At 44.1% G+C, this 15,892-nt stretch overlaps 1 protein-coding gene across 4 annotated transcripts in view; it reads right to left on the bottom strand.

Moving 5' to 3' along the window:
* Positions 1–6,561, bottom strand: part of SLC11A2 (solute carrier family 11 member 2) — a 31,402-nt gene extending 24,841 nt beyond the window's left edge. Inside the window, exon 1 of one of the 4 annotated variants that reach the window (XM_057700956.1) lies at positions 6,508–6,561. In XM_057700956.1, the coding sequence (XP_057556939.1) occupies positions 6,508–6,553 (46 nt within the window). In that variant the 5' untranslated portion in view covers positions 6,554–6,561. Of the gene's footprint in view, positions 1–5,143; positions 5,283–6,492 lie in introns of those variants that run through there. The other 3 variants (XM_057700959.1, XM_057700958.1, XM_057700957.1) reach the window with 3 other exon arrangements.
* Between the last annotated feature and the right edge of the window lie 9,331 nt (positions 6,562–15,892).

Genomic DNA, 15,892 nt, shown 5'->3' with positions numbered 1-15,892 from the left:
AAAAGAATTCCATTTATTTTGAAGAAAATGTAAAGATTTCCAGATCCTTCTAAAATTCCCTTTTCTCTAAAGATCTACTTTAAGGCTAAAGTACTTGATACTCCTACTAAACCATTACTATTAATCTGACATCTATAATGTACAAGATGTTCTTCATGAAGGTGAGCTCCTGCCCCTAGATGACTGGGAGTCAAGAAAACTGAAATATTCAGTGGTTCAAATGGAGCGAATTGCTGTCTGAACCCTATGTATTTTAATAAGGAATATTACCAGCCATTTTTTAAAAGAGAAATTATCACTTCCTCTGTTTTCCATTCCAGATCAATAAAAAAGCACCAATTTCTGAGTCTTTCCATCAGGATATCCATCTAATTAATTCCAAAACTCAGTCTGTCCCCATTGGGGGTGATGGGAGGGAAACAGCTTAGAAAAGCCATGTGAATTTCTAACTTATAAGTGAGGATGTGAAGTTTGGAATTATTTTTTAAATTTGGATTTAAAATTCTGTTTTTCTATCATAAAAATGAATTTGATATAAAATGACAAAATGAAAAAAAACGACAGGTTGAAGACAGATTACATCTACTTCCTGGCAGAAGAAAAAAGTGAAAAGCCGCTCTGGTGTTAGTTTAAGAAACAGGCCTCCAAACTCTAATCCTCTCTACCTAAGTGGGTAATATTTCAGTAAGCTGAAAGTCACAAAAGCACGCCCAGCTCATAAGGTACAAACAGTGCTGCTACTGTACAACGTGCTTAACACGCATCAGAGCCCCTCTCCCCCTCTTTCTACCTCTCTCTCTGGCACAATGGCTACTGAGATACACTGTTCATGTTACTGACTTTGTATCCCACAGTAATAATCTCAAAACTGCAGACATCTCTCAGTCTACCAGAGAACCACAATTTCAACTCAACATCAAGTTTGCTGTTTCCATCTGAATTAGACTTTTGAAAATCTGCTTTATGGTTAATGGAAAACCTAACATGGAGAACATCTAATGATAAAGAAAGAAGAGAAAGAAAAAATGTCAGGCAGCAAGAAGAAGAGAGGAGGGTAAGATATGGGGAGGAAGAGTACAGTTGATAATAAAACCGGCTGCCTGGGTGTCAAACATGATAACAGTGGGGAAAAATGTGCCCAGGCTGTCAAGAAGTACTGAACTTTTAGACAAAAATATCACCCATCAACCAGATATTTCAGAATTAGAAAGGCCCAATTAATACCCATTAAATAGAGCTCTTCATTTTCTCTGCTCAGTGCTCTAAGGCTTAAGCAGCTTCAAACCTCCTTGACTGGGGACTTACCTGGTGGCGCAGTGGTTAAGTCCCCCCCCCCCCCCCCCCCGTCTGCCAATGCAGGGGACACGGGTCCAAGCCTTGGTCCGGGAAGATCCCACATATCCCACATGCCGTGGAGCAACTAAGCCCGTGCGCCACAACTACTGAGCCTCCGCTCTAGAGCCTGTGAACCACAACTATTGAGTCCGTGTGCTGCAACTACTGAAGCCACACGCTAGAGCCCGTGCTCCGCAACAAGAGGAGCCACCACACTGAGAAGCCTGTGCATACACAACGAAGAGTAGCCCCTGCTTGCAGCAACTAGGGAAAGCCCTCGTGCAGCAACGAAGACCAAATGCAGCCAATAATAAATAAATTTTAAAAAAAAAACAAAAAAACCAAACCTCCTTGACTGCTCACGCATCAGAGTCACTAATATCTTACTTTCAGAAACTATAGCTTAGTCTTTGTTCCTCCCAACTCTCACAGCATGAGCTTCCCCCGATTTCCTCCCAACCCAAAGTTTACAGCATTGCATTTCCCTTCGGCAGCCCAACCTGGCCTCCTCACGTGACACATGTACCCTGGAACACAACTCCGAGCTCTGTGAAAATTTCACAGACCCCTTTACTCTGAAGTAAGAAAGTCTATTTAAACAAGTCTATAACCACTTCTTGCTTCAGAAAAAAAAAATGTTTTGCCCTTATACTTGCTTAAGTAGCTTTTCTCTGGCAAATGTGAAGAATGATTATCATTAGATTATATTCAACTTATTTATTCCAATGACAGATACTGGCTCCCCAATGCAGACTGACCTTCACAATTTTAAGTACATATTTTCCTCAATGTTTCTTTGCTTAAAGGAAAGAAAAACTGTCTGTAAAGAGACAATACATATAAGATTCTCCAGCCTCATTATATGCCTCCTTCTGCTCTTTGGAACCTGCTAAAGTTTCGATAGTTAACTTGTAGCCTCCCTTCATTACCTGGGAATTTTAATAGACACTCAATTGTTAGTGATAAATGGGACCAAAACAAACAAAAACAATCCACACAAGATGACGTACAAGCAATAAGAACAAAGACAAGACTGAGAACCGTAATTTCCCAATTTAAGTCTTTACTGGGAACTGGTCTTACACTAAAATACGTAAGTTACTCTGATCTTAAATTAAAAGTGGAAGAGCAATTAGACAATAAATACATTTTTATCATTCCTGGCCAACTCTTTTATATTCCATTCTGATGTTATTATAGTTTATAATTCATATTTGTTGTTTTATTATATTCATGATATTTCTGATGATACCTGGAGGGTTCTTCTTTGTGTCTCCAGGGGTCAATAAATTTAATTGTTCATTATATGTTTACTAAGTTATCAAGACTAAATGGCATCGAATGAGTGAGAAAACAAGGATCTAAGTCTTCTAACCCCTTATATCCTGCACATTCAAATGCTCCCTGCCTTCTCTTCCAAAATATTTTATTCAAACCAGAGAGGCTCACACAACAAAGATGACAGCAATATGGAAGCCAAAGGCTTCCCTTTCTGCCTCACTCAACTCTTTCAAGGTGTCCCTTCCTGTCCTTCTCATTAAAGCACAGAGGTTTCACAAATTCACTGTCCTCCACTCTCACCAAGCCAACATCCAACTTTCAACCCTATACAAGTACTAAATTCTTACTCCAAAGCTAAATAACTAAACATGTGTACTTCAGTCAAATTGCAGACTGTACAGTAAGGGATGTTCTTCTTTGTAAATTCAAAGTTTCTCATTTTGTGATTAGTTCCCAATAATGCTACCTATATAAAAAGCAGCTTTCTTGGAAGGGGAGAATTGGAAGACAAAAGAAGTCTTCCATTAGAGCTTTCCAGATAGTACCAAGAGAACCTGAGAGGGACTTTTAAGCTCACAGAAAGGGAATAAGTGTGTCAGCAGACATTCTATTCACATACATGGTAAGGAAACAGGAAATAAAGATGTCTTTGATTCCACAGCACCCACCCAAGCTCTTAGCACTAAAAGTCAAATAGAAAAGATGCGGCTTTGTACCAATAGATACCAGTCTCTAACCTCTAACCTTCACTTCACTGAGTCAAAACTGAACCAAAGCTGTTTAGTAGCTCTGTGGAGTATTCCAAAGGATCACCACTGATTTTCTAACAGAGTAAGATTAGACTTGTGTCAAGCTTCCCCATTCACTAACAAGAAGTGCTGCCACGCTGCCCAGAAATTCCCCGCCCAAGTCCCACAGCCATCCGGGAAACATGAGAGAACAAGTATGCTGCAATCATGGCCTTTTGGGTATTGGGTCCAAAAAAAGCTGTGCCTAGGCCAAAACTACAACTGAAATATTATCCAATGAAAAACTAAACAGTCAAAGAAGTTTTCATTTACCCAACACAGCTATCATAAACAGACCCAGGACTGTAGAGAGATAGCTTCCAACCTTATTCAATGATAAAATAAACACTCAGCAGAAAGCCTCTAGTCACAGGTAATTTACACTATATCCTCAGATCAGGCCTAAGGGTTCATTGGCAATAGGCTCACAGGATTCTGAACAAAGGATAAGTAATAAGGTCAGAATTCTTTTAGTGTGGAATCTTTTAGCAGAAAGAAGGCATTTGTAGGTAATAATAAAACTCCTACATGCCAGGAATTGTTCTAAGCACTTTAAAGGGCATTAACTAATTTAATACTCACGGCCAACTCTTTAAGATTGCTATTATCAATCCCCACTTTAAGTGTGTGGAAACAAAAGAACAAAGAGGCCAAGCACCTTGCTGGAAGGTTTAGAGAGCCCAAGAAGTGCTGCAAATTAGTCGGGGTTCAGATTCCACTGGAGCCGAGAGAGAAACAGTCTCCTCCGGTTTCTCTAACATTCACTAGAATTATGATTTCTAGAAACCCGTCTCCTCTTGCCTCCCCTTCCACGTAATTTTTGCTTTTGCTTTTCACTTTAAAAAGATGTCACATTCCCTTAACTTCATAACGCTCCTTTGAAAGCAGTGGACGATATGAGCATATCCTCACTTTACACACTGGACAACTCAAGTCCAGGTTCCTCAACCTCTCCCCGAATGATGTTCTTTGACATAACCTGATATATGAAGGGAATTTGGGGAAACCAAGTGAAAAGGAATCCAAAGGCGGAACATCAAAAAAGCAAGCATAGCGTTCAAAGCAGGGATATATGAAACCGAACAGATGGCGGGCAGCCACCCCACTCCCATACCGTGTGCCATAATGCCCTCTACAAAGGGACCTGGATCCTGGAGGCTGCACACACAGCCCTAAAACCAACCTACACACAAGTACTCAGCGGCCTGCCCAGGCCCTTCACACGAAGGCGCTCCCTGGACGCCGGCTGCAGCAAGATGAACTCTTTAAGTGGGACGGCGGGAGGCCCAGGGAGAGGACGGGGCGCCAGGGCTCCGCAGATAAGAAGACGCCCGCGGGGACCTTGCCCCGTGGCCGCCGGCCTCTCCCGCGGCGTGAAGCGGGGTCAGCGCACCGTCCATCACGGGTCCCCGCACCGCGGCTGGCCCTGTCGGGGGCTCGGCCATTTCTCTGAGGCCGCGGCGGGGAAGGCACGAGGCCCCTGCGACCCTTGGCGTTCTCTTCCCGCCCCCCCGCTCCGGGCACCCTCCTCTTGGTCTTCCCCCGAATAATGCGGCTCCATCTGGACCCCGCGCCCAGGCCCTCGCGGCCCGCGCCGCCCCCCCCACAGCCCTGCTCGGCGCCCCGCATGCCCACACTGGCCCCGGCGCCTGCTCCCAGGCCGGCCCTCCAGCGGCCCAGCGCCCGGGGGAAAGCGGGGCGCCCGCGTGACCCCTGACCGGGCCTGCTCCCCACCTTACCGGCTCGGCAACCACCTGACAGTCTGTCCCCGCGTAAGCGGCTCCATAGCCCCGCAGGCAGCGCCACGCCAGCCTGCCCCCTACACGCCCCGCGATTGGCCGACAGGACCGCAGCCGCACATTCCTATTGGCTGGATTCTCAGTTTACCCCTTAGCGGCCAGCGCGCAAGGCGGGCGGCAAATCCCGAGGCTCCGCCCACCCCAGGTCAGGCTGGAGGCGGAGCCGAGGCGGAGCCAAGGCGGCCCCGGCGGGAGCGCTCTCCCGCAGAGCTAGTGCTGGAGCTGATCCAACCCAGTGAGTGGGCGGGAGTCTCCTGCCCCGCGGGCCTCCTGCAGACAAGGACGTTTCCTGCTGTGGTTCGCCGTGGCCTCACGTTAGGTCCTGGAAATCAAGATCATTTCTTCTGAGACACGGCTTTGTGAGAGAAAGAGCCCTACCCTATAAAGTGTAACCACCTGGCAGGACCATTTCCTCTCGCCCCCAGAGCCACACCATAGTACCTGCTGCCCCAGCAAGAGCATCCCACACCTGGGAGGAACCGCGAAACTTCAGCTGGTGCAGCCAGTTCGACTGCATCAGGTGCCCTCATCTCAAGCTTCGGTAATGAATTGTTTTCCTCCCTCGTACCCAGCTGCCTCGCTTCTTCCCCCAACCTTTATTCTCCACCTACCCCAAAATAGTCCCACTCCATCCCCAGTTTCAGTTCACATCCCAGTCTTTCTCTGAAGATGATGACCAGACTAGTGGTGCTTTAGAGGGGAGAAAGTGGTCTGATTAACCACCCTAATTTTCTACAATGTCGTTTAGAGCTACCAGAAATATTCTTAAACACCCCTCTCTCCACCCCCACCCCCGGTCGCCCCCCAAACCGCTTTCATTAAAGGTAACCAAGCTTATCTAACCAAGTCATAGGCCTAGAGAGGAAAAACATAAACCCCTGCAACATTTTTCTTCGTGTAAAAATTACTAGGAGAAATTTTTATTAGTCGGTAAAAGAGTCCAAGAGAAGAGGAAAGGAGAGTAAACTGCAAAAAGGAAAATCCAAATAAAGTACAAAGTAAAAACTTCAGGGAACCAAAAACGGGTCTGAGCATCATCAGTTATCTGGCACAGGCTGGTTTCCATACAGATTTTCTCCTAGAGAGAAAAGAAAATGTACAAATTAGTTCTGAGAATATCTCTGTGACACACATAGGGAGTTTCAGAAAGGCTTGTTGAAGTCCCTCCAGACCAGAACTTTTCCATTGGGAACTTCTACTGCAACTAGAAAATAAAATGGCTGGAGCCATCCTTGTCGCGTTCCAGGCCTGCTCAGGTAGGCAACTTCCCTGCGGTGTTACATACTTACTTGCTGGCTACTTACTTAGCTCACAGTGTAGAGTGGCCTCCTTCTTAGGCTCTTTCTTCATTGTGCAGGCTGGGTTTGACTTTTCCCTGTGCCGGCTCCTGCCTCTATATATGTAGGCAAGTGCGCCTCCCCTTGGTTAGATAAGGGCACCTTAGGCTGCTCTGGGTGACACATTGTTAAAGACACCGCATGGAATTTCCAGAAGCAAACCACACCCTTCAAAGCATAATCAAATTTCATCTTTGACCTGCCATGAAAGGGAAGCATCATATATCTGTCACTCCTGGATATTAATGAACAATTAATTGCATTTGAAAACTTTTACTCTAAGATTTCATCTCTGTCTCATTTCGCAGGAGCTAGAGGCGGGCCTGAGTGTGCCAGTGGTTGAAAGGGGTGGAGTAAAAGGAATTGCTTTCCTTCAGCACACCACCCCCCTTGGAGTGAAGCTGGTTCGGGCACTTGAACCAAGGCTGCTTGTGCACTAGGACTCTGCTCCCTGGAGACATAACTGAAACCAATTAACCCCAAGCCCGACAGTCCACAGATATTTTCCACAGAGGTGTGTGCAGCACCAATGCAATTATAGGGGGTCTCAGAGTATGGGTGAAAATGCCACCCAGTCCACCCCTCGGAATCTGAAGGACCCGCTGGCATCAGTCCGGCCAATCAGTGATCCACAGGTGGACAACAAAGCCAACCAAACCCAGGACTCAGTGCCCGATGTCAAAGAAAAAAACACAAAGAAACCTGAGACTGGGGGAAAAAAAAAAATCCAGAGCAAACCAGGATTTCTCAATCTGGGAGGAGAGGAACTGAAAAATAGAATGGGGGCGGGGATTTGCCTCAGGCAAATATAGTTTAGTAGGCCAGCTGGAGGCAGCACTGGAAAGGAGAGGTATTGGAGTGGGGTGAGGAGAATGGGTAGGATACTGGAAGGAAGACCTTGCTGCCTTCAGGAAGTTTTCTGGTAGTTTTTAGGAAAATCTGCTTAGAACCATAAAAACGTATGCCATAAGTGTGATAGAAATAAACACCTTAGAATGGAACAGCAGGAAAAGCAGCAATCAATTCATATCCATCTCCTAACGAGAGGCTCTAGTTCCTACACAGAGCAGCTACAGAGTCAGTAGAAGGAGCTGTGGATCTTCTGTCCTCGACCCGAGATGAAGATCTCTTCATTCAAGGACAAAAAGTCATCTCATTACCACTTGAGCTATCTCTTTGTCCGTGTTCTACAACAGACAGATTCCCTAAGGCAAAACCGCCTTACACTGTTTGGGCTCAATTTTGTCCCTTTTCATGGGAAAACAGAAGGAAAAAAGAGGAAATATGAGATCACCCATAAACAAACCTGTTGCAGGTTAAGGCCGTATTTTGGTCTAGGACTTCCAAAATAGAAATTCATTTTACAATGAGGCTCTACCACAGTCCGCCTATTGCCTTTACTCAGGAATTGCTCCCAACGTACACACTCCATTCTTGCCTGCCAGGTCCCCAGTGTTCACTTCTAGTAACTGACAACATTAATGGTATTCTTGTTAGGTATCAAACACCATATTTAACACATTATAAATGAGAATTAATCCTCGCAATAAATTTGTGAGGCAAGAACTGTAATCCTTATTCTGCATATAAGGAACCTGAGTCTGAGGGAGGTTGAGTAACTTGCCTAAAGACACACAGCAAGTTAATGGCAGAGCCAGGCTTTGAACACAGATTTGTTAGATACAGGAGCCAGCACCCCAGCTACCATATCGTAATGACTCCATCTTACACACCTAATTCCCTTCCATTTAAATCTCTAGCTCGGAAGTGACCTCTTTTATAAAATCCTATGAATGTGAATTCACTGAACATTTCACATTAGCACAATAGCCAACTGATTTCTGTATAGATGTTAATATGTATCTGTATCATGTGTGGTCTTGACGTAAATAGGAGACTTTTCCTTCCATGCTCACCTCCCATCCACTCTCCAAGTATTCTTTTCCATGCTTTTGTTTCCCTTGAAACAACTGCCTTAAATGAACTCCTCCCACCCCTCCCTTTCTGAGAAGGGAGGAACAAAAAGTTCCCCATCAACCTGAGAAGGCATCTTGAAACAGAAAAGCAAGGCAGGCAGCTCCACATAGTCAATGGATCAGTTTATCATAGGGTAACTTACTCACAGGGTGAGATCGGGCGAACAATGATCCAGAAGCACTCACAACTGCATTCCACATCACCGAGGGGCCACAGGGACAATTTTATAGTTAACCTAGGGTGTGGGGGTGGGTGCTCAGAACAGGACCTGCATTCCTCAGTTAAGATTTATGAATCGGTAACGGGTCTCATGGGACTACATCACCAAAGGTTCTCATCATTGTTTGGGAACCAACAGAGCATAGGGGCCACCTGGTCCTAACAATTATTAAACAATACCTATTAACTACAAAGCCCTTGAAAACAGAGAGGTGACTCACAGCACAGTACAGTCCTGGGTGGATCAGGGGAAGAACAAGAGGAACTGTTAAGAGCCCAAGATGGCGTCAGTTATGCTAACAGCCATACACCTTCCTTACCTGGAAACCTCATTATTGCTGTTGTTGTTGTTATTGTTATTATTCTAGTTTCCATTAAAATAACCCCCTCTGTTGAAGCATTCCCTGACTCCTCCAGGCAGCATTAACCCTACATCCTGTCTGCTACCCAAACACTTTGTAATCTATCTAGCACTAACTCATTCTGAATATATTTATTGAAAATCGACTACATACCAGGCAAATGATGGGTGGTACAGGTATAACACCAATAAGATAGGCACAGCCCCTTTGTGGGTTAATATTTTTGTGCTTTCTTCTCCCACTAAAATGTGAGCTTCTCAATAGGGGCGATTATCTTATTTTTGTACACCTGTTGCTAACAAAGGCCAGGTTTATAGAAGGTGTTCCATAAATATATTATCCCATTTTTTAATATATTATGGTTGTCAGGCAATGAAGACTGATCATTAGGCTATGTCTGGAACTTCCCTGGCAGTCCAGTGGTTGAGACTTCACTGTCGGTGCAGGGGGTATGGGTTCGATCCTTGGTCGGGGACCTGGGATCCCACATGCCTCACAGCCAGGAAACCAAAACGTAAGACAGAAGCAATATTGTAACAAAATTCAGTAAAGACTTTAAAAATGGTACACATCAAAAAAATCTTTAAAAAAATAGTTAGGCTATGTCTGTTTATATTTATGTATCTATTTCAAATTTGAGTCTTTACCCAAAAAACATTCCTCCCTGTAATAATGCTGGAATGCACAGGAAGGATCCCCTTTGAGAATGAAGGACTTATGATCCCTGTTTGGAGTGGGAATGCTGCTGGCCTCATGTGTCACATCACGTCCCCTTCTCAGGCAACGCACATCAAATGACTGATTTAAGTGGGAATGTAAAGATTCATCCCTCTCACCCCAGCTCTGAAGGTTGACTAAGCCTTTATCCTACATCACAGCTCAACTTCTCCTGTACAGACTGCCTTCCCTTAGTGTCTATCCCAAGATCACTTCCTAATAAACATACTGCCTCCTTCTTGGAGTTGGCTTCCCTTCTTACTATCTTCTGTATCCAGAAATTAATGTGTCTGAAAAAGTGATCTGCACTCCTCTACTTCCTTAAGCCTCTTTTTCATCCTTTTGTGATCACTCTAGAAATTACTTTCTCTTTAGCTAAATGAGATCATCGTTGCCGAGTAGTCAGAACCCACTAACTCTTCAACTTTCTTCATATTTGAAATGGGATACCATTCCTCTCACAACTCTTTGGCTTCCATCACACTGTACTCTCTGGGTCATTCTATTGGAATTGCTCTTTCTCTACTACCTTCAGCTGGGACTTTTCTTCCTCCTACTCCTTACATGTAGGCATTGCTTAGGTATACTCCTTTTTCATCTTCTAATTCTAAACAGTCTGTCTGCAATTTCAACGTAATAATACTGGGGACCCACTCAGCATTAGAGACATTCGTGGGACAGGTTAGAGTAAAAAGAACAGCCTGTTAAGGGTAAAATAGACCTGGATTCCTGGTCAAGCCAACTGAGAAACCGTGGGTAAATTATTAAACCTTTGTGTTTCATTTCTTTATCTGAACTGCGTACGAAGCAGCCTCATAAGGATGCTCCCTATATTTTTGTTCCCCAAATGCACCAATGTGTTCTTTTACCTCCCTGTCTTTTCACATATTGTGCCTATGCTGCAGCATTCTTGCTCTGCCCATCCTTCATCTAGCTAACTCCTACTCACCATTGATGTCTCACTTTAGATGTTCCTTCCTCCAAAAAACCCTCTGTGATCCCAATATCTGAGTGAGGTATGTCTTCTATGACACCCTATACTGTATTATTCCCTTTCCCATAACACTATCCCATGGAATTGCTTTGGCTGTTTATTTGTCTACAATCCTCTTTGAGGGCCAGGACCTTGTCCTGTTCACTCTTGTATCCTCAGAGAGGACTCCAAGCCTGGCAGCATCCCTTCACAGCCCCAGCACCATTTCACCTTCCTGAGGATGAGTCCCGAGGGCTACTCTCTGTAACCTCTTTCCCCAAGCTACAACTGCCTCTTTGCCTCTCTCCCCGGATATCCAGCTGGAAAGTCAACACTGCTATATCCCAAACTATCCTCCTCTCTACTCAAACTATCTTGTTCATACAATTTCCCTATATTTGCAGTTTCTGGGACTGGAAAACGGAAAGTTCTCATGGATGCCTCATCCTCCCTGTCATCAAACGATGCCCATGACTATAGCCTATCCGCACAAGGTCAGTTGTCCCTGTCTTTCTATTTCAGCTGTCACCTTCCTGATTAGGCCTCCACTGCTCTGACCTCAACAACCTCAATATCCTGATCAATCTGCTCATTCCTCTTCCCTGCTAAGAAGCTTCCGAAGGCTCCCTGCTGCCTACAGAGGAAAGGAGAAGGAAGGGGAAGGGAGTGTACATTCATTGAGTGCCATGTGGAGGGTGTTTTGCCCACATTACCAAATTTAAATACAGAATAGACTTCATCTGCCATTCGTTTCCCCACACCACGGTTCCAGCCTTCTTTCCACCTCATCTCTTACCTCTCCACCATGTGAACCCTTCATTCCAGTTGAATTTCATATTCTCTCCACCCTAAACACACCCTGGACTTGCCTGACCCTGTACCTTGGCTCCTATTGTTACTTCTGCCCACACTGCTAGTATTGAAGTCCTGTGCATTTTTCAAGACCTAACTCAAATGCCACCCCCTCCTGAAAGCCTTTCCTGATTCTCATGGAATGTGACTTCTTCTGCTCTTGAATCTTTTTGCTTTTTTGTTGACTCATATTTTTTCTTCTATGACTTATTTGTTCATTCTCTAATTTCTGCCACTATATTGTTAGTCTCATAAAGACAGCTGTACATTAATTTTATATGATTTACTGTACCTATCACATCATTAATACTTAATAAACATTTGAAATATTGAACTTCAGCTTGGATTTGACTTTCTCTATATGTGACCTGTAACAGTGCTTTTCAAACCGGGTCTCAATACATGATTGGATTATGAAATCAATTTAGTGCATCACAATCAGAATTTTTTTAATGAAGTAGGAAATGGAGAATGTCGCAAGTACTAGGGTGGGTGTTATTTTGTGACACTTTTTTTTAATAATGTGTGTGTGTGTATACTGGGTTGATGTAAAATATATTTCTTACTATAACAGTCAAAAAAGGTGGAAAAACACCACTGTAATACATAGGCATTATTTCAGTCAGCTGATGACAAGCTCCTTGACGAGAGAACAGACCTGGCAAGCTCTACCCTTGCAATCAGTGAGAGCCAATGCTCCACTCTAATTCCCACTCATTCCAGGGGGCTGCTCTAGGGATTAAAAGAGGGCAAAGAGCAAGGCCCTGTCTTTAAGAGAGCTTCTCTTCTATTAAGAAAGACAAAAAAGAAATTCAGGAAGAAACACTATAGGTACTTAGGAAAACAGCTGAAGAGCCATAGAATAGGCCCTGGATTTAGAGCCAAAGACCTACTTAGGGTTCTTGCTCTGCTGTTTATTAGCTGTGTGTTGTTGGATAAATTGCTTGATTTCTCTGAGCTTCAGTTTAGCCAACTAAAAGAATATACCCTACCTCACATACTTGTTTTAAAATTGATACACATATACAAGATTATTTTGTGAGCTATAAAAATGCTCAAAAGTTTTAGGTAAAAACCTGCATGTGTCATTTAGTAAACAAGTGAAAACTAATGTAGTGTAAATTATACAGCTAAATGTGCATTAGGCGTGAATTTTTTTTTTTTTTTTTTTTGTCCATATCGCGCAATTCGCGGGATCTAAGTTTCCCGACCAGGGATCAAACCCTGGCCCTGGCAGTGAGAGCACCGAGTCCTAACCACTGGGAATTTCCTTGTTTTGTTTTTCCATTACTAGTGATAGAAACCCAGTTCACACTGCTTGTGCTCAAAGGGAAGTGAATCACTCATGTAACCCAATGGTACAGCTAGCTTTGGGTAGGGCTTCATCTGGGGACTCAGATAATATCAACCAAACCTCTGTCCTCTTGTCTCTTTCTAACTCCCTCTCACTCTGGGCTCTACTTCAGTCCCAGAGTGGTTTTATTCTCAGACAGCTTCCACGTGCATGGCGGGATAATGGCCACCATCTGGTCTGGGCTGATATAATTCTCTCCACCAGCAGGTAGAGTATCTATTCCCTTATTGTTCCAGCAAAAATCTCAGAGAGGGCTCTATCTGACACCTAGCTTAGGTTACAAGCCAAGTCTCAAACCAAAAATAGCAGCCAGGGTGCCTGGGATGCAAGCTGACCCATGGAGTTAAAGGATGAATCACCTGGACTGAAAAAGAGGTTGGTAAGGAGTCTTCTCAAGAGGTGGGGGGTCAGAGATTCGGAATGACCAAGTTTCCAAAGCTTAATAGGATTAGTTTAGAAAGACATCTTGGTGTAGAGAACAAATATATGGACACCAAGTGGGGAAAGCGGGGGAAGTTGAGGGGGAATGAACTGGGAGAATGGGATTGCCATATATACATTACTAAGAAGAAGAAAATATCAAATTGTACACTTTAAATATATGCAGTTTATTATATGTCAATTGTATCTCAATAAAAGTTCTTAAAAAAAAAGACATCTTGGTCTCTTCTGTTTACTGTCACCATACAACATTAGAATAAGGACACACAAACACATGTTTGTTCCATTTCATTTCATTCCTTTAATACAGCATTGAGAATCTACCATGTGCCAGGTGCTATTTTATTTTATTTTTTTATAGTATTTATTTATTTATTTATTTAGTTGGGCCAAGTCTTAGCTGCAGCAGGTGTGTTCCTTAGTTGCAACTCGCCAGCTCCTTAGTTGCGGCATGCGAACTCTTAGTTGTGACATGCATGTAGGATCTAGTTCCCTGACCAAGGAACCAACCTGGGCCCCCTACATTGGGAATGTGGAAGCTTAACCATGTGCCACCAGGGAAGTCCCTGCCAGGTACTATTTTAGACACTGGAAAATAGCAATAATCAAGACAAAGTTCCTGCTCTCAGGGAACTTACTCTCTGGGGGCAGGTGTAGGGGACAAATAATAAACAAGTCAGTAAATATATGTCAGGCAGTGATAAATTCTATTTAAAAAATAAATTTAAAGAGCAAAGTAAGGACAGGAAGAGCCAGAGGTAGGAGATAAAGGACCATTTTAGAGGGGCTGGTTAGGGGAGACCTCACTTCAAAGGATCAATCTGACTAAAGTGAGAGAGCAAGTCACATGAATCGCTATCTGGAGGAGAACTTCCTGGCAGGGGAAAAAGTGAGTGCAAAGACCCTGAGGCAGGGCCAATGACTTCCGCCTGAGCAATACATGTACATTTAGTAGCATATGTATTTGCCTGTGTATGTGAACAAATTCATCCTTTATTTTCCTGAGTTAGAACATTTGACAGTGATGTTATGAGAGTGATGTTAAACTGCACAATCCGTGGAGACTTTCTGTTATTGATTCAGCGAGGTAAGACATTTATGAATCTTGCTGAATGTGCAGATGTGCCTGAACTGAGAGTGCCTTGAAGCAGGGGCTTCCTTTTTCCCACAGAAACTGAGCCCAGGAGAAGCTCAGTGAATGGTGCAGGTGGAATAAGGAGCCATGTGCCACAGGGAACATCCAGGCTGATGGCAGATATCCCGGGTGACCCTGCCAGAGCTGGGTGGGGAGACCTTCCCTCCAGGAGTGTGCTCACCTCTGTCCTTTTGCTCTAATTGCTGTGGACGTGCCAGGCAGCACAAAGTGGCTTCTGAGGGTGGTTCCGACGGATGCTGGGTAAAGGTCCCCTTACGCAGAGTCAAAGACTAACACAAAGTAAAAATTCCTCTGATCTTGAGCCTTAGCAAGGGTTATGTTGCCCAGAAGAGGAAAAGCTTGGGGTGGGGCACCTATGTGGCAGCTGGAAGGGAGTGCAAGAAGTCAGAAGGCAAGAGACCTGCCCTCCCCTAATTGGTCAGTAATAGTTTCCCTGAACTTGGAACCCCTATAACCTATTAACCTATCCCTACTAGGCACTGCTCTTCACTCAGCAATGCTCTTTACCTTGAACTGCAGAGATTTCTGACGTTTGATGTCAGTTCTTTACTGTTCACAGTAGCTAGATTGGTTTATCTCTTCTTTATTTTCATAAAGATACCTCCTTTGCTTATCTGCTTATATTAATTTTCATAGACTATAAATTCTTAGACCATGTTCATGAGCAATACATTCTAAATTTAGTTCAGTGTCTACCTTAATTGTTCATCACAAGTGACACTGATCAAGGCTTTCTGAAGATGATTATGACTGCAGGGATTACACTAGAAATCAAAGGCTGCTTCTTTTTTAATATTCTGCCCCTTATTTTTTTTTTTAAGATTTATTTTATCATTTATTTATTTATTTTTTGGCTGTATTGGGTCTTCATTGTCGCACACAGGCTTTCTCTAGTTGTGAAGAGCGGGGGCTACTCTTTGTTGCGGTGTGCGGGCTTCTCATTGCAGTGGCTTCTCTTGTTGCGGAGCACAGGCTCTAGCACATGGGCTCAGTAGTTGCGGCTCGCGGGCTCTAGAGCGCAGGCTCAGTAGCTGTGGGGCATGGGCTTACCTGCTCTGCAGCATGTGGGATCTTCCTGGCCCGGGGATCAAACCCACATCCCCTGCATTGCCAGGCAGATTCTTAACCACTGCACCACCCGGGAAGCCCAAAGGCTACTTCTTATAATTTTGGGGTACTGCTCCTCTGGAAATGCTAGCCTCCCCTCTTACAAGTCTTCTCTCATAAATTGGTTTCAAGCTGGACTTGCCTGAAACCTTCCAGTGTGATGATCAGGAGACCTGGGTTCTCCATTAAATTCA

The sequence above is a fragment of the Hippopotamus amphibius genome, chromosome 12 (assembly GCF_030028045.1).
Source record: "Hippopotamus amphibius kiboko isolate mHipAmp2 chromosome 12, mHipAmp2.hap2, whole genome shotgun sequence".
NCBI lineage: Eukaryota > Metazoa > Chordata > Mammalia > Artiodactyla > Hippopotamidae > Hippopotamus > Hippopotamus amphibius.
The sequence above is the reverse complement of the archived record's forward strand: the minus strand, read 5'-3'. Positions and strand labels throughout refer to the sequence as shown.